The sequence below is a fragment of the Aulostomus chinensis genome, chromosome 9 (genome assembly GCF_037954235.1).
Source record: "Aulostomus chinensis isolate RoL2024-O1b breed Wild chromosome 9, RoL_Achi_v1.0, whole genome shotgun sequence".
NCBI lineage: Eukaryota > Metazoa > Chordata > Actinopteri > Syngnathiformes > Aulostomidae > Aulostomus > Aulostomus chinensis.
The window spans coordinates 4,892,585-4,910,638 of record NC_141328.1 but is presented as its reverse complement, the minus strand read 5'-3'; the positions used below and the strand labels follow the sequence as shown (position 1 = coordinate 4,910,638).

At 43.1% G+C, this 18,054-nt stretch overlaps 1 protein-coding gene across 2 annotated transcripts in view; it reads left to right on the top strand.

Moving 5' to 3' along the window:
* plxna2 (plexin A2) overlaps positions 1 to 18,054 on the top strand; it is a 195,209-nt gene that overhangs the window by 146,440 nt on the left and 30,715 nt on the right. For both annotated transcript variants that reach the window (XM_086213282.1, XM_086213283.1), the window contains exons 17-22: positions 945 to 1,038; positions 9,587 to 9,826; positions 10,211 to 10,354; positions 11,380 to 11,614; positions 13,546 to 13,688; positions 14,682 to 14,950. In XM_086213282.1, coding sequence (XP_086069408.1) covers positions 945 to 1,038; positions 9,587 to 9,826; positions 10,211 to 10,354; positions 11,380 to 11,614; positions 13,546 to 13,688; positions 14,682 to 14,950 — 1,125 coding nt within the window. The remainder of the gene's footprint in view (positions 1 to 944; positions 1,039 to 9,586; positions 9,827 to 10,210; positions 10,355 to 11,379; positions 11,615 to 13,545; positions 13,689 to 14,681; positions 14,951 to 18,054) is intronic.

Below are 18,054 nucleotides of genomic sequence, written 5' to 3'. Positions count from 1 at the left end.
ACAATGCAGCAGAAGTGTGATGGCACAGAGGGAGAGATGAGGGCAAAAGTGCAAGGAGACAGAATAGGAAAGTGGATTTTCTTCACTGCTCTTTGAATTTTCTAAGAGGGAATAAATTGGATATTAAGTTTGGTCATTTATTTTATCTTAACCAACACATTGTGCTCTGTCTCATATCTATCCATGAAGCATAGTTAGATTATTGCAAGATTTTCGGCGCGGTGTATTTATTCAGCAAGCCACAGTGAGGGACAACAAAAACGGCTGCTCCAAACCTCCAGGCGTTTCACTTCTGCTTTGGTGGCATGCTTTGTTTGGGCTGCTGTGTTATGAAGTCAGGGACCACCACTGCATCCATAAATGCTGCAGCTGCCTTTGTATTTCAAACACAAATGTGCACCACTTGGTTGTTGCCAGTGAGGTCTTTTGAATGCATCTCTACTCACCTTCCACTCAAAGTTGTATTAACTAGTAAAACAAGCCAAGGAAGAGAGCTGGGGGGTTGGGTGGCGAACGTTCTGAGGAACAGAAGTACAGGGTTATTGTAGGCAGAATTAGAGTCCTGCAGGATTCCTTCAACTCAGTAGGTTGTGTTTTTTGAACATGCAGGGTTTTGTTTTTTTTCTTCGATGGAGTGAAATGTGTCAGTAAACACTGCATTTTTGAATTTTGAAGTAGTCACTGTCTAAAAAGTGGCAAACTGAGACTATAAACATCTTCATGTGAAAGGCAGACAAAGAGAAAAGGTAGGTGTTGTCACAAAGTCCTGCATATTTTGTACATAGCGTAACATTAACTTTATACTCCTAAAGGCTGCATTTACACTTCAAAAATCATGACAATGATGTAAAAAAATGTGCATGTTTCTTTGCTCTAGACAAACAAGCACATATTTGAGAAACATGATTCAGACCTGTTGTATAAATGGATGCGTTTTTCCTCAGTGGCCACACCCCCCTGATGGTGACAGGGACCAACCTGGATGTGGTTCAGGAGCCCAGGATCCGGGTCAAATATGCTGGCAAGGAGTCAGTCAATGTAAGTAACATTGTGCTGCCACTGCCACTAAAGCACCACTGCGGTTGCACCATAAAATGCTGCTGAAGTACATCTACTACATTAGTAACCAGCCACTGCTTACTTCCCCAAACTCCATCCATCCATCCATTTTCTACCTCTTATCCTATTAAGGGTCGTGGGGGGCTGGAGCCTATCCCAGCAGCTTTCGGGCGAAAGGCAGGGTTCACCCTGGACGGGTCATGAGTCCAGCACAGGGCCAACACATAGAGACAGACAACCATTCACTCTCACAGTCACACCTACGGTCAATTTAGAGTATCAATCAGCCTTGTTCCCATTTGCATGTCTTTGGACTGAGGGAGGAAGCTGGAGTACCAGAGAGAACCCACACAGGAACAGGGAGAACATGGAGACTCCGCACAGAAAGATCCTGTGCCCGAGCCGGGACTCGAACCCGGAACCTTCTTGCTGTGAGGCAACAGTGCTGACCACCGTGACGCCCCTTATTTCCCTGAAATATTCCAGCAAAATATGTGACATTAAGCTTGTTTGAAAAACAACCTCCTTGTGAACTCAATTGTCTCAAGCACGCCAGTGAGCATCCGAATACTGTCGTGAGCAGTGAGAGTCGTCTGCACGTGTGGTTACTCAAGAGTTTTCGTTAAGGCTGCACAGAGTCATCCTGAGCTTTTTCACATGTTTTTCAGTCTAGATAGTTTTTGCGGTGTTGTAGCATGCCGGAGGATAGCAGCATTTCAAGAGGGGCGGGGGTGGATGTTGGAGGTATGTATGATCAGGGGCAAGGAGACTTCTAATGGGTTTCAATGGAAGATTAACTGCAGTCAGCAGCCGTTGGTCAGCATAAAGAGCCCCTGTATAATCAAAATCTTGGCTGTGGGAAATCGTTACAAATTGCATTTGAGCCCTTGTCCTGGGGGTCCTTGTTTAATTAAGCGGATGGGATTTCCTCTCTGTGGTGTGGGCAAAGGTGGGAGGGTTAGACGAATGGAGTGAAGAGGAAGAGGAAGGCCAGGTCTTAGAGGGATGAAATAAGTGAACAGGTGAAGAATAGAGCTTTGTGTGGAGGGCACATTCACAACACAACACTAGAAATACATTAGTTCTTCTCTCTTGTGACCTGTTAATACAAGGCAATTTCCTCAGAACTGCACACAGTAAAAGCTAAGATTACAGAAAAGTTTGAAAAGTTGAATGCAATTCAATTAGGACCACTCGTCTTAGATCATAGCATATTGTACAATATCTAGAAGAGGTTTATCAATTAATTTAGCGGAATAGCTCTGTTGGGGGGCTTCTATGTCGTATTAGCAGATCAGAACAAATCACGAGCACAGACTACCTTTAATGTGACAACTGCAAGAAATAGCGTTCCAGAAATGAAGAAAAAGCAATGCGGCCATTTAAAATTTTGATTTTGAAAATGTCTTTTGGGAAAATGTAAATACATGTAAATAATAGTGGAGCTGCGGAGGAAATGTGTGTGTGTGTGTGGGTGTGTGTGTGCTGCAGCAGCACAAACTCAGAACGCAGAATGAACACCAGCTTGACTGATTCTTCCTGTAATTATACACAGCTTGAGAAAATGCTTGTAGGAGGCGAGTGGACTTGCGTGACCTGCCTTAACTGATGTTCCGCTTTGACTTTTGTTCTGGTCAATATTCAGAAGTTGTTTTTTTCCCAAATTTCTACTTTTCTAGTGTGACTAAATCCCCACTTCTGCTACTGCAATCATACCTAAAATTATACACAGTCACATGCTACCCAAGAGTACTACTGTATATACAGGTGCAGGCATACATAGCACAGTAGTTATCAAATCTGAGATGGTGGAAAGCTTGGAGCAAGGTGGCCCCCTTACATCTCCTCACAAGAGTTCTACTTTCTAGATACATATAGCATCATTAATTGACTGGCATCTCTTTCTAGCCAAATATTTACGTAACAGCAGAATACACCAAAATACATGAAACAGTCCCCATCCATCCATTTTCTACGGCTTATCCTGTTAAGGTTGGCGGGGGGTGGAGCCTATCCCACCAGCATTTGGGCGAGAGGCAGGGTTCACCCTGGACGGGTCACCAGTCCATGGCAGGGCCAACACATAGAGACAGACAACCATTCACACTCACAGCCACACCTACGGGCAATTTAAAGTCTGGATTAACCTGGTCCCCTCTTGATGTCTTTGGACTGTGGGAGGAAGCCGGAGTACCGGAGAGAACCCACACAGGAACAGGGAGAACATGCAGATTCAACACAGAAAGACCTCGTGGTCCAGCCGGGACTCCAACCTGTAACCTTCTTGCTGTTGAGGCCACAGTGCTGACCACTGCACCACTGTGCCGCCCCAAATCAATTAGATCAATTTAGACTGCTATCTTCTATCTTAGGCTGATATCCTTTTGATCATGAATAATCTTTCACCTCCATTCACGGAAACTGCCCTAGAAGCCCACCTCATTCTTTGATAACCTCTGCTGTAGCGTATACACAAACATATAGTTTAGTACTGTTGTCAGCATCATGGCGGAATACACATAAACTTCCTTAATGCCTCGCCTGGGTGAACAATCCTCTCCTTTTTCTGCAATCCTGACTTCCCCGTCTCAAATTGGTTGCAAGTATCTGGCTTGCTTAGTGCCTGTTCCTTTCCTAAAATTCAAATCTCAGCCCTGGGTGATTTATGCTACATTATTATCCCACTTAAGGACACAGTTTCCCGAAAAAACCTTTGCAAGTTGTGAAAGCTGAGTAATTGCATGTGGAAAAAAAAAAACCTGAAATATGTGTAGATCAAGTGAAAACAGGGAATGAGTGAGAGACTCCTGCATACCAGGTGCAATGGGAATTGATTTGTGTGTGTGTGTGGGTGCGATGCTGTTCGATTTATCCAGGGCTCTTAAAAGGAGTTGTTCAGCTCCATCTTGCCTCATCTTTTCCGACTCCCCAGCTTGCAAAAGAAGCCTGTGTCACCATCTTAATTACTCCACCGAGAATGAATTTCTATTAGACGCTAAGGTTACAATTACCTGTCCTTCATCTCCTCTCCCCCTCTACCCTTTCCTCCTTTGTCACTGGAGGATGCAGCAACACAGTGCAGTAGCCTATAGCAATAAGAGCTGCTGTCTACCAGACAGCCTTCAAATGATCACCTGTCTCCCGCTAAATTGCTTCCTTCCCCTCCCTTGTGTCACCTGGGAAAAAAAGGAACATTTTCTTTGTGAAATGCTCCGTACCTGTCATCAGATTCACAATTGAAACATTTATCATAATCTTGACGAAAGCTAAAAGGGTTATTTTCCAGCCCCAGAACATTTCCTTTTCCTAGAAAGATTTCATCTACCCTATTTGCCACACTTAAGATGTCTGGACTGGATGTCAGTGTTTGCAGCTGCTGCTGATCATGTTAAGCAGGCGTGTGTCAGGCTCCTATCATTTCTACACTAGCATGTTAGAGCACTGGAGACGGGCGCCAACCATCACTGTGAACAACGGTCTTGGACACTTCCAATCTATGTTCAAAAGGAACAAATGAATCTTTCTTCAAACACCTTCAATTATGATAATTAATAATAAGAACAAAAGAATACAATCAAAATAATAGTGAGCACAACATTGAAACTGCAGGTTGGAAGTAGAGTTGGAGTATACCTGTATTCATTCTTCACCCTTTTTCATCACTGACCTGAAATTAATAGAAGCATTTTCCCATTTTTAAATACAAATCAGTACAATTTTTGAATTAAAAACAAATACCCTAATTTCATATACAACCCAAAAAATATCCCAATTCTTTGTCTGTCCCAGTGTCTACCTGGTTTAGAATAATTATCATGCAACACATTGTCTTCCTCCATAAACTGTATCTCTTAAAAATGTACCCATTTTAGCTGTTTTGTAGAACAGGAGCGTTAATATTCCTGCCCACTTTTCTGGAAGAGAATACTTGCGGATCACCGCTATGGAGGGTCATAAACACCAGTCATTCTCTGTCCAAACTCAAGCGAGGAAATGGACGCCTGTCTAAGCTCAACTTGAAGAATCTCAATCAGCTGATTTGAACCATTGTCCACTGAGTGGTCCGTAGACAAGTATGAGTCTGATCACCACCGAAACAAATCGAAATCGCTCCACAAATAGCAGAAGTGCCTTAATGATGAGCTCCGGTCAATAGCAGAGTGACATTTACTGTGATGAGGCATTGTGCCTAAAAATAAAATAAAAATTTAGAAAATAAGCTGTATGCTTGTATCTACAGCCTGCAACATGCCGGGTGTGTCAGTGATGCACAATGTGAGCGTGCATTGCACTGCAGAAAGTAATCATTGTTATCAGTGGAAACAACTACACTGACCGCATCTCACTTTTTCCAATTTCTTTCCTTTTTTTGCATTTGAAATCACACCATCTCCATAGAAACTGCTTTGTTTGAATAGTTTATGAAGGTAAATGGAGAATCTGTCGTAAATCTCCATAGAAACAGCTTTGTTTGAATAGTTTATGAAGGTAAACGGAGAATCTGTCGTGAATCTCCATAGAAACGGCTTTGTTTGTGCCGCGGGGTATGTGTAAACATTGACACACATACATACTGCATGTGTCTATTGCCAAAAAAAAACCCTCTGACCCACTAGCTGACCACATCGTATATTACTCCACAGTATTTCAAGCATCATTTTGTCCTATACCTCAGCACCATCATCAAAGTCTGGAGGAGGAGCGTATAAACTCTTTGCGTTTCTGTTGTGTGGATTTGGCATTGTCTCTAAACCAAGGAAATGCATGCAGCAGTGTAGAGAGGATGTTGTAAATTAGTCACACCCTCATCGCAAGACCTCCAACAAATGATCCTCCTTCCAGCACCTCAGAGGCACGTTGGCTCAGCACTATACCACACAAACTTCATATTGATGGATCGTTGCAGAAGTTAGAACCGATGCCAGTATTAGCAGTTGGTTGGAACAGCAGGCTGCCAGGAAAATAGTCAGCGTGTAGGAGTATAACAGCAGAACAGCTACTGACTAGCTACTGATGCTAGCCTCCAGGTGACCTCTGACTCGCTGACCCATCGCATCTCTCCTACGCACATCTCCACAAGCACCCTATGTTGTCCTGTAGTCTTAACACTCTCACCCTCTCCCTCTATCTTTCTCTCTGCTACCCTGGCCAGAGACCTTTGAATGGTTGAGTGGGCTGCAGCGCCACAGTAGATCATGGTAATGTATTCAGCCAGAGGCGTTGGAGTGTTACTGCCTTAAAAACACCCAGGCTTCATCCAACACTAGAGAGCCAAGACAGATGAGGCCAAGATTCCAATTATTTTTTTCTATCTGTTGACCTCATTTCACTTTATCAATGCAGAACAATGTGTAGCTTCTTTCTCTACATGGCCTAAAGAAATGAAGTACTACTGTATAGTCTTTAGTTGGCAGCACAGAGATGAGTTAGAGAGAGAGCCAGGAGCCAAAAATACATATTGTAATGTGTGGAAGGTGTACCTCGTAATGTCATGACTGCACATTATAGATTTTCTGTTGACAAGTTGATGGGATGTTAAAACTTCTTTATACACTCCCAGATAGATTTATAGTGCAGGCGGAATGCATTATATGTCTTAGGGAAAAGTATGTAATACCAATTTATTCTCAGGTAGAAGTCATGCAGTGGTGTCACCATGTTTTGATTGACTGTCACTGATAATCCCATTGACAGTAGAACCCAAATATGTCATTTGTTTTATCAAATCCCTCAATGCCCCATTTTACCCATTGTTATTTATCTGATCGTCACTTACACACGTCACACACTTGCTGCCACAAGCCAGAAAAACCTCCTACATGATGGCAGCAGCTCTCTGTCCTGACAGGATGCAGCCGAGGCAAGGATTTAGGGAAAATAAGAGAGAGAAAGTGAAAGTGAGGACAAATACTCCCAGTATCCATCTCCAGCAGAGCAGATGGTAGTCAGAAGTGGAGCTGACTTGGAAATGTCTCGCTGATCTTACATGACAGTCACAGGGACACTGCAGGAGTTTCCGCGTCCGTCTGTAGAACACGTCACCATCCCAACAGTGCGAAAGCAGCTCAGATCATACCTGACATTAAAGGTTGTTGCAATTTAAACTTTTAAGTACCTGGCAGCAGCATGATTGCTTGTTTGGATGCAATCTGGATCAAATTGATTGTGATGGTAAATAGTCTGTGTCCACATCGCCTCCTGGGTGGAGGAGTAGAATAAGCTCTCTGAGTGCTTCTAGTTCACCGTATGATATTCAAGAAAGTAAACATGTCTGTAGGACCTGACAAAATGGAATTCACATGATTATGAAATGCTTTATATCCATTTTGCACACCCAGAAAACATCGTTGAAACTGCAAAGCACAAATCAGTGTCATACTGGGAAAGACACGTTGTTTCACCATAATTACCTCTACAGAGGAGGTAATGAGATTGCAGGTGTTTGGTTTTTTTTTTGTTTGTTGGCAGGATACCTCAAAAACAAATAGATTTAGATTAATTTTAGGTTAAAAATTTAGGTTAGGCGATTTTGATCAGAATGTGGATGAAGGCAGGGATCAGCACTGTCGCCTCACAGCAAGAATGTTCCGGGTTTGAGTCCCAGCTCAGGCACGGGATCTTTCTGTGTGGAGTCTGCATGTTCTCCCTGTTCCTGTGGGTTCTCTCTGGTACTCCAGCTTCCTCCCACAGTCCAAAGATATCAAGAGGGGACGAGACTGATTGATACTCTAAATTGACCGCAGGCGTGGCTGTGAGTGTGAATGGTTGTCTGTCTCTATGTGTTGGCCCTGTGCTGAACTGGTGACCCGTCCAAGGTGAACCCAGCCTCTTGCCCGAAAGCCACTGGGATAGGGGGATAGGCTCCAGCCCCCCCCCCCCCCCCCCCCAACCCTGAACAAGATAAGCAGAAGAATATGGATGGATGGGTCCCGAAGGCTGTTCTAGACATCAGCTAGATACATTTGTTTGTGGAATTTTTCTGGAAACGTCATAGTTGAATTTTGATCAAATGACTTCATCTGTGACTCTGAGAAATTAATTTTCGATCCAATGATCAATATCAGCGGAAAATATGAGTATGTTTTGACAAAATCCACAGAGACCATTCGAGGATGTAAGATCCTGGAGGTGGCATGGATCGTGTTCTGGATTGGCGATCCGGTGGACCTATTTTTGGCAGTTGGGAATAAAAATTAGGATAATACACTAAAGTATCTTCATAATCCTCCATGTAGCATACTGTGCCTGTCTGAGCGCTTTCTAGTTTTATCATGCATAAGCATGTACAGATACTTGATTTTTAAACCTGCATTGTTTGGTTTTCATTAGTTTGATGTTCTTAGAATGAATATTCCGAAATGTCTCACTCTGTGTTTCACCTTAACTTGGTGGAAGTGTGTCAGAAGGCCCGTCTCGTCGAGCTATTTTTAAAAGGGCTTATCCTCCTGCCTCTGTCATGCTCTACTGATATAGTAAATAAAGCGGGAATGCCACACCACCAGGGAAACATTATATTTCAGAGTGCTTTTGCTGCATTTGCCAGCTGGTATTTGGCTGAAACACACCAATTGCAAAGAAGTTCTGAATTAATAAATTTTCCAATTTAGATTACATGCTCCACATGGACAAAACATGCCAGCAGTTTTATAGTCAATATCCAAGAGCAAAAACATAAGGAGACCCTTCATCCGTCTCTGCAGTCCTAGAGCTCACCTTGCACCATGCAGATGAAAATGGAATTGGTGTAACCTACGCAGAATGAGTTTGCATCGATTTCTCCAGCTTGCTCTGTAGCCTCAGACAACAGGTAGGAGGCGTGGTATTTGCCAGCATTCAGCAGCTTTGATGATATTTACCTCTAATTAAGTTTCTTCCCCAGAGAGAAAGCAGGGAGGGAGCTAAAGTAGATAAAAACCAATCGGAGCAGAGTGCTGTGCAGCAATCAATCCTCCCCTTCCCTCCAGAGCTGAGCCAGGGACGATGGATGGAAGACAGGTCTCTCATCTGGGCAAACTGGAGAGAAGTAATAAAAGAGCCATAGCTCAACCTCTACCTGAGGAGATGGAGGAGAAGTGCCTCCATCCTTTGTGGTTGATGTCCTCCAGTGTTTTTCAGTGAAGCAGTTACAGCAATTTATTTTTACTTTTATGGCAGCTTCCTCTGCAATAAAGATGGATTTAATGACACACAATAAATCCCTCTCACTGAAAAGATTTTGGATTTTATATTCCAAATATTAGGTTCCTTCCCTGCAGGGTTCGTGTTCTAGCAATGTGTTTCAGTTAAGATCACACTTAAGGTTACAGCAAACAAACCCAGTGCTCTCTTCTGGATCGGCTTGAAGCATTTATTTTTGGAGCCTAAAAAACATAAACCAAATGTGCTCGTCTCTTCTTAATGACCTGGTTCACAGTACTTGCTTTATTTCAAGGGGCTCAGACTGTCATGTGGGCAAACTGAGTGCCGGTGCCATCTGAAAATATTTCCACTAACCCTTTTTTCTCCTGTCTTCCTTCACTCCCACCAGGTGTGTAAAGTGTTGAACACGACCAGTATGAGCTGCTACGCTCCCTCCCTGATGGAAGAGTACCATCCAAGTTTGGACACAGTTAAACATGCGGATGAGTTTGGGTTCATCTTCAACAACGTCCAGGCGCTGCTGGTCTACAACAACACCAACCTCCTCTACTACCCCAACCCTTATTTTGAGCCTTTAAGCACCACTGGTGTACTGGAGCAAAAACCAGGCTCCCCCATCATCCTAAAGGTACAGAGTTTGTCATTCAAATGTATGAATTTTGAAAACGTTTTCAAAAACGGCTGATGTCTTTTCATCAGCTGATTTTCTGTGTCACTTCCCATTATTTGGGTTCATAGCTCCTATTTACTGGAAGACCTGGACTCAGTCGAGGATTATATGTTATTCTTTCATGGTGATATGCAGCTGTTCCCTCTCACGGCGCCTCCTTTGATCCCAGTATGTGCTCATATTTGGCCCCACCTGCGCCCAACCCTATGGATCTAATTTACTGGGTATTTAGGTGATATATTGGCTTCGTGAGTTTGTGAAATTGTCTTATTTTCACCGGGCCATGTGTCGCGTGTGCTCTTCTAATTTTGCACCCCACTGTCCATTTCCATGTGCCTACAGGGCAGAAACCTGCTTCCACCAGCATCAGGAGGGGTGAAGCTTAACTACACGGTACTGATTGGAGAGACTCCCTGCTCGGTGACCGTGTCTGAGAGCCAGCTGCTGTGTGAGCCGCCCAACCTCACCGGACAATACAAAGTCATGGTTGGTATCAGCACTTCCTTCTGCATGTCTTTCCTCAACGTGCATCCGTCTCCACAGTTGTAATTATAATATTTGGCCTCTAAACTCGATTCTTCGTGCTCGTCATTCTTCATTCTGCTGAAGGAAAGGGGTTAAAGGTAGAACAGTTTGAGTTTGCTCTAGCTGTCAAAAGGTTCTGGCAGAATCTGCTGCACTTATTTTTAGTTGCCTGCTCACTTATTGAGTTCAAGCCCGCAAGTATTTTCCTCTCAACATCAGTGTGTAGGTGGCTGCATGTGTTTGCACCCGGTATCAATGCCAGCACATAATATTTACCTCAGGTTTCACAGGGTTTGCATTGTTGTTATCACGGATCGGAACAGTTTTAGCAGAAATATTACTCAACAGGTGTATTATTTTGCCGTTTTATATTTTGGGGTTTTCTTTGTATGATCATTTTAAAAGCACATTAGAACCTAGTGATAAAGTGGAGGTTTAAAAAAACAGAATCACAACATTTTCTTGCAGGACCATATAAATTTTGATCGAGCTGGCGAAAAAAAACAAGAAAAATGTTCTTAGGGAGCCGTACTCCATGTAATGTTACTGATATCGCTACTCTGTATGTATACTGTAATACAAAATTCATTTGTTTTGTTTTGATTTTTTTGTTGTTGTCATGTCTACTAGACAGGACACACCCCTTTTTACACAATCTAACATCTATGTATTTAACATTTGAACAGACAATGGATAATTTATTATTCAGTGGCTTCCTTGTTATGTGACCTAGTTCCCTGTGAAAATTACATCAGTCCATAATCTAATCTTTATAGTCTAAATCCAAAATAAACCAATGGAAATGTAATATGTTTATATATATATATATATATATATATATAATATTACAGGATAACGTTGTGCTAATATACCTACAGTATAACGACACAAGATTGACAATATGACAAGTTCTTATTATGGGGAGGATTTCTAGCACTATATCCTGAAGGAAATGACACATTCCTCTCATGCTCATGTCTCCACAGGTTCAGGTCGGCGGTCTCCACGTCTCTCCTGGTGCAGTCCACATCATGTCTGACAGCCTGCTGACCCTTCCAGCGATCGTCAGCATCGCAGCCGGTGGAGGCCTCCTCCTCATCATTGTCATCCTCGTCCTCATCGCCTACAAGCGAAAGTCCAGAGAAAATGACCTCACCCTGAAGCGCCTGCAGATGCAAATGGACAACCTGGAATCCCGAGTTGCCCTGGAGTGTAAAGAAGGTTGGTAATTGAACAACGTAGCTGACCTGACAGGTCAAGAGCAACGCTGGCTCACTACAGAACTGTTAAATTGTACAAACTGATATCTACTTATTTGGTAAGCTGATGTCCAAGAATGAGTTGCTCCTCGAATAACAGGTCTTTTTCTTTAAAGTTACTCCTAAAGCATTTATTTTATTTTCTGTGACAGTTGTTATCTCTTCCGCAAACTCCATGTTTGTGAATAATACCATAATTTAGTTCATACAGCAGATAGTGTTCAGTCATGACGTTATCCAGCCGGAATCGAAAAATATTACTCACATTTTTTTCTGTCTTCAGGATAGTTCAAAGGAATTGTCTGGTATTATTTGCAGTGCATTCATTGAAAACATGTGCATCCTTATTCCACACACTGTTCTATTTCTCATGCAGTAGAATGCGACGGCAGGTGCATTTCACATGCATGCTCACATAGCGGGCATAGATACGTTGTGTGTTTGTGTGTGTACTGTAGTGAGTAAATCACTGGTGCTCTGTGTGGTTTATTGACCAGTGAGTCACTCTGGTTATATGCTGGAGCACTCAGATACACATTGTCCTGTGTTTGACCCATCCCTGCTTGCTAGTTTGGATGCAGACTCACACACACACTGACACATCAGTACAGAGTCTCTCATTGGTGTAACATCAACCGCTCCGCGGCAAAAGACGCGTCATTTTTATTACATTTCATTCGCATCATAACAGGCAATTCCATGTTTGTGTTTGTATACGTGTGTCAACTGTGTGTGTTTTTTATGGCTCTGCACAGTGTGCTTTGGCTACACGAAAGTGCAAATTCATCACAGTTATCCAACACACAGCAGCTTTAAAACACACTCCTCCCTTGTGGCTCAGGGTTAACAGATAGCACAGTAGCTCATCTGAACTTTGACCTTTTGCCGCCAGTGGAAGGACACTAGATAACCTCACGCTGACCTCCCTCTACCACTACCCTATATAGCGGTTCACTGAGTGTATTGACTGCACTCGTACAACATAATGTTCCACACGAATGCCCTCAAATAAACGCTGATGATGATGTCATCATGGGGTCATTATATCCAATCTTTTAGACAGCCGACGTGAGGTTTATGTTTAACAGGCTGTGGCATCAGCAAGAGGAGGAGGACCTTATTACTTATCCCCTCCAGCTACCCCTGACAGTCTCTGCCGGTGCTATAATGCAGTGAGAAAAAAACTTCCCATTGCAGCAAACTCCTACAATGTCCAAATGAGGGACAGATGGACGGATAGGCAGACACAGAGCAGGCAAACAGGAGGAATCAGTCACACACAGGCAGCCTTGGGAAAGAAGAAGATTAATGTTTTAACCATTAGCAGTGGTCTGGAGTCGAATGCCCTCTGGGGTAGATTTAGATGGGTACCTGGGGTTCCTCCTCAGTCCACGTGTGTATGTGAGCCCATGTGTCAGTGTGTAAATCCAGGAGTCGCGGGTGAGTTAGGGGAGCCAGGAGGGGAGGGCTAAGACTGGTCGGGAAGGTGTTTGGGGGACTGCTGCTGTTCCTGTGATAGGCTAAAGATGCGGGGGGCATCCCCAAGGGCGACAAAGCAGAGCAACGGAGCCGGGGGCCTGAACAGGAGTCAGTCAGGATGGAGCCAATTAACTAGTGCTCACCTGCAGCCTCACACACTCCTGGGCCCTTTGCTGCAACCAATTTATTGACTGGTAGATAAAAATGAGTGAGAAGTATGTGTGTTTGAGAGGCTAGAATGTGAAATATAGAGTTTCTCTGAAGTGAAGACAAACTTTCAAATATCGGGGTCATCATAACCATAGTAAACACTATGAAAATGAGTACAATTCCCATATTTGTCCTTAGGGATTAAAGAACATTTCAATACAGTAAGTATTTCCTCAATCTGATCCCACTCTTTTTCTCTCAAAGCTTTTGCTGAGCTGCAGACAGACATCAATGAGCTCACCAGTGACTTGGACAGAGCTGGTATCCCTCATCTGGACTACAGGACCTATGCCATGAGGGTCCTCTTCCCAGGCATAGAGGATCATCCTGTCCTCAGAGAACTGGAGGTAAGGAGAGACAGAAAAATAGGAAGACAGCAGCAGATGAAAAAAGAGACACATAAGCACATAATGTATTAAGAGAGGGCAGCAGAAAGTCAAACTGAAGTAAAACAAAGGAGATATGGAGGAGTGTGTGTGTGTGTGTGTGTGTGCGTGCATGCGTGCGTGGGCGTGTGCATTTAGCACTCCCCCTGCTGTGTAACTTTCAGAAGCAGAAAGGGTACCAGTGGGCCTCTTATCCTTTCTTCCCTCTGGTATCATCTACACACAAATGTAGCCCATCACACTGGGAAACATATACACGTCACACGTATGCTCCCTCATGGAAAACAGGGTCCCAGCACATGGCTATTTCATCCACCAGTGGCTGCAGTATGAGGAGTAATGAACTGAGTAATTTCCAATCCTCAGGCAGGGCTGTGGGTTCCTCCACTAAAGGAAAAAATCGTGTTGGTTAACATGTTTTGCTCATCTTCATGGGGGCAGGGCAGCGCTGAAGAGGGGAGGAAGACATGCAACATTTTTATTTGTAGATTGGCCTAGACGGTACAATTAGACCTCACTCATTTGCACATTGATGGTCAGTAAGCAGTTATTTTTTTAACCAAGGTTTTTCTGTCAAAATTGCTCCAGTGACATACACTCAATACACACACACACACACACACTGTACTGTCAGTCTAGGATTGTCTTACCCTGGCAAGTTATTTGACATTTGACATGAAAGTGAAGTGGCTGCTAGCTGAAGATCTTTAACAGACCCAGGTCAATAATTGATTAGGAACTTCTCAGTTACTCACCATGAGTGGGAACTTCTGTCTGCCGGAGTGAAATGTGAGAAAGAGTTTGGTGCCATTGGAAAAATCGTTAGTTTTTTCAGACAAGGTCAGGATGAAGAGCAGAAATCCTTTACAAAACCCAGTTCAGCTCATTGTTGCTGCACACAGTTGCAATTATTAGCAGTAAAACACATTTGTTCTCCTTCCCTCTTCCGTCCAGGTGTCAGGGAATGGCCAGCAGAATGTGGAGAAAGCGCTGAAGCTGTTTGGCCAGCTCATCAACAACAAAGTGTTCCTGCTCACCTTCATCCGAACACTGGAGATGCAGCGTTCTTTCTCCATGAGGGACCGCGGCAATGTGGCCTCACTCATCATGACGGCCCTGCAAGGACGGCTGGAGTACGCCACCGATGTCCTCAAACACCTGCTGTCGGATCTCATTGGCCGCAACCTGGAGAGCAAGAACCACCCCAAGCTGCTGCTGCGCAGGTAACAGCGCATGGTCGCACACACATACATGAGGGATGTCTTCTAGTAGCACAAGCCTGATTCACTTGCTCACAGGAGGGGTGGGAATCACAGAGTAACCTGTGACTACATATTATCATGACATGTTGACCAGGACAATAACATGGTCGCAACTCAGCAATAAACGATGTATTGCAGGGCGATTCAGCTACCAAACATCCCGATATTTGTACAACTTTAAAGGGCAAAAGCAGGAATTCTGTGTTTAACCACTAACAGCTAATAATACTGTAACCAAGCCATATTATGCATCTATTTTACCTTTAAACACAAAACTCTCAAAATGATTTAAATAATTTGATTGACTAAAAAGGAAGTCTTCCTGCTTGATCTTTCCTTAAATCTATCGTCAACACATAACATCAAACTGTTTTCATGTGGTGATATAGTGGATTAACGGCGTCATGCGCTCCCACGTTAAAACAAGATAGCAGTTGCATTCATCGATATCATCAAACTCTTAATACCTATAAATTGCGTAATCCTTCATGTTCAGGTTGCAAGCTTTGAGGAGGACAGTTGCACACCAACGCTTGGACATGGCAGTCTTCTTCTACCTTGAAGAAAACCGTCTTGTCAAAATGTTCCTAATTTAATAAACCATTTTAGTATTGAGAGAGCGACCGTCCTCCTTCCTGCTTGTCAGCACCTCTCTTAAAATGGTGTGTCGTCCTTCCCTCGACCCTTTCTAGCTCGCTGGCTATTAAGGTGGTTGGCATGCTCACAATTTTTGCTAGCATTTTTGCAGACTCATTAAATAAATGTTTGTTCGTAATTACCTACCGGGATGAAAAGATCATTTGCAGGACAACAAAAAAAAAAACGCCTTAAATTGTGTTTGGTCTGCTTTTTCAGAGCTGAGACATAATAAGGAAGGTACATCCTGGTGCTTTTGTGTGATATTTTTGCATTAAATGTCAAATATAAAACCTTAAATGTGTCAATTTAAATTATATGAATAAGATTTGAATATTGCCCCTAACAGCTTTAATAGCAAGAGACTTAAAAGACCAAAAGACTTCAACTTAAAGGCTTAATTTGCCTTTGGATTCATGCATTAACATATCTTACACAAACGCATACATTTTCAGGTCGATACTCTGCTGATCTACCAGAGAATTCTATAAGTCGTACAAAACAGTTGACGATGTTTGATCGGATTAATTTCTGCCCAGATGGACAAAAAAAAAAAAAAAAAAAAAGAACTGCTAAATTTAAGATCCAATCATATAGGGGTATAATACTCATGCAGATACAGAAAGCTGAGTCCATAAAGAAGCACAGTGCTGGAGGATGTTGATACGTATAGACAGAAGTTCCCTGTTTCTGGTGGGTGGAATACATTCAGATTTTCCCTTGTGTTTCGCTTATTGATGCTTCACAGAATCAAGCTTGTAATGAGTACTACTTGTACAGTATGCAGAGATAAACACCATGCACTCTTCACATCAGGAGAAACATCTGAACCCATTGCATAATTGGCTCTTCTATCATGCGCTCCATCTTTCCCTCGACTCTCTCAATGCCATGTCAGTTTCACTTATCCTCCAGGCTTGGTCTCCTTATAAAACATTCAGAGGCGGTTCAACTTAACTTTTTTTTTTTCATGATCCATGTGTCTCAAGTGTACATTGTTTTCTGGGAGAGTGATGCTGTGCTAAAACTTTAAACACCTGCTAGGTCTTTGCCTGTGTGTCCTCAGCTGCTTTATTGGCTCTTTGGTTTTAGAAACCAGGTAACAGACTGAATATCAAAAGTAGGGTCCGAATGTACAGAATGTACAAAGCAAAGCCCTTTGACGGTAGTGCATGTTTGTTTAAGTGTTAAGCAGAGAAAATGAGAGTGAGGCAGCTGCTTTTCTTTCTGATGGAGATCTTCCTTTAGTGACTCTTGATAGTCAGAGTAAATAACTACCAGACACACAGAAGCATAAGGAGGTTGAAAAGCGACACATTGACAAATAGACCTGGATTAAGCTGTGATTTCACATGACAGCAGGGCCCCACATCATCTCTAAATTCGTATTATCCTCTCTTATTAGGAACCCAGCGATGTGTAATCCTTGCGTCCTGTAGTCTGGAGGGCTAAATGGCCCGTAGTTTTTTACATTTTCCTCCCCAGTTTTCAAAAGAATTTAAGGGATTATCAATTTGACATGGCTCTTTGCTGTTGTTGTCTTCCTCATTGCCTATTTAGAGAAAAGCCAAGCTCATCAAGCCAGCCAGCTGACACACACACACACACACACACACACACACACACACACACACACACACACACACACACACACACACACACACACATCTGTGAAGATAGATTGAGCCCATCTCCAAGCAGTGATTGTGTTTGTGCAGGGCGTAGAGTGAGGCTGCTTGGCAGTGCGTCAGTGCCATTTTCCTCTTCAGCTGTCTTCTCTTTTGACTCTCCTCAGTCCATTAGCTCTTTTGATAGTGAGATGCTTGCCCCTCCCCTTTGTTTTCTAATATGAATAAAGTAGCAGCATGTAAACAAATGCTTATGTTTCTTTACGGTGTGCAGATGTACCTGTGTACCAGGATGCTATACTAACACTACTTTGTTGACTGCATTGGGATCCAGTCTGCTCTAAGAAGATGAGTAGTGTAAGCGGTCACTCTGAATGTAGTTGTGTATGAATTATTGGTAAGCTCGCGTTCCCTCACATTTCTACAGAAGAGAACCAACATACAAGGAGGACCTCCGGGTCACCAAACCCATTCCTTCATTTATATTACAGTGGGATGAAAGTGCATCCCAAGACACGAAGCAGCAGTTGTAGCAAAGAGCTTTGCTCCTCCCGACGCTCTGCTGTCATGTAATGCTTGTCTTCAGAGGGGGACCGTGTCCACGAGCTAGCGTGCTCGACCTTTTGAGCGAATAACAATTATCACACAAGCAGCAGTGCGAGCTACAGTATAGCATGGCTTTTTACGGTCGCCTGCTCTTTTCACTCTTTTGTGGTCAAAACCACCGATGCAACATTTACAAAGCACACTATTTAGCTTTTATTTTTGAGCATTATTATTAATGAGAATATTACATTTCAA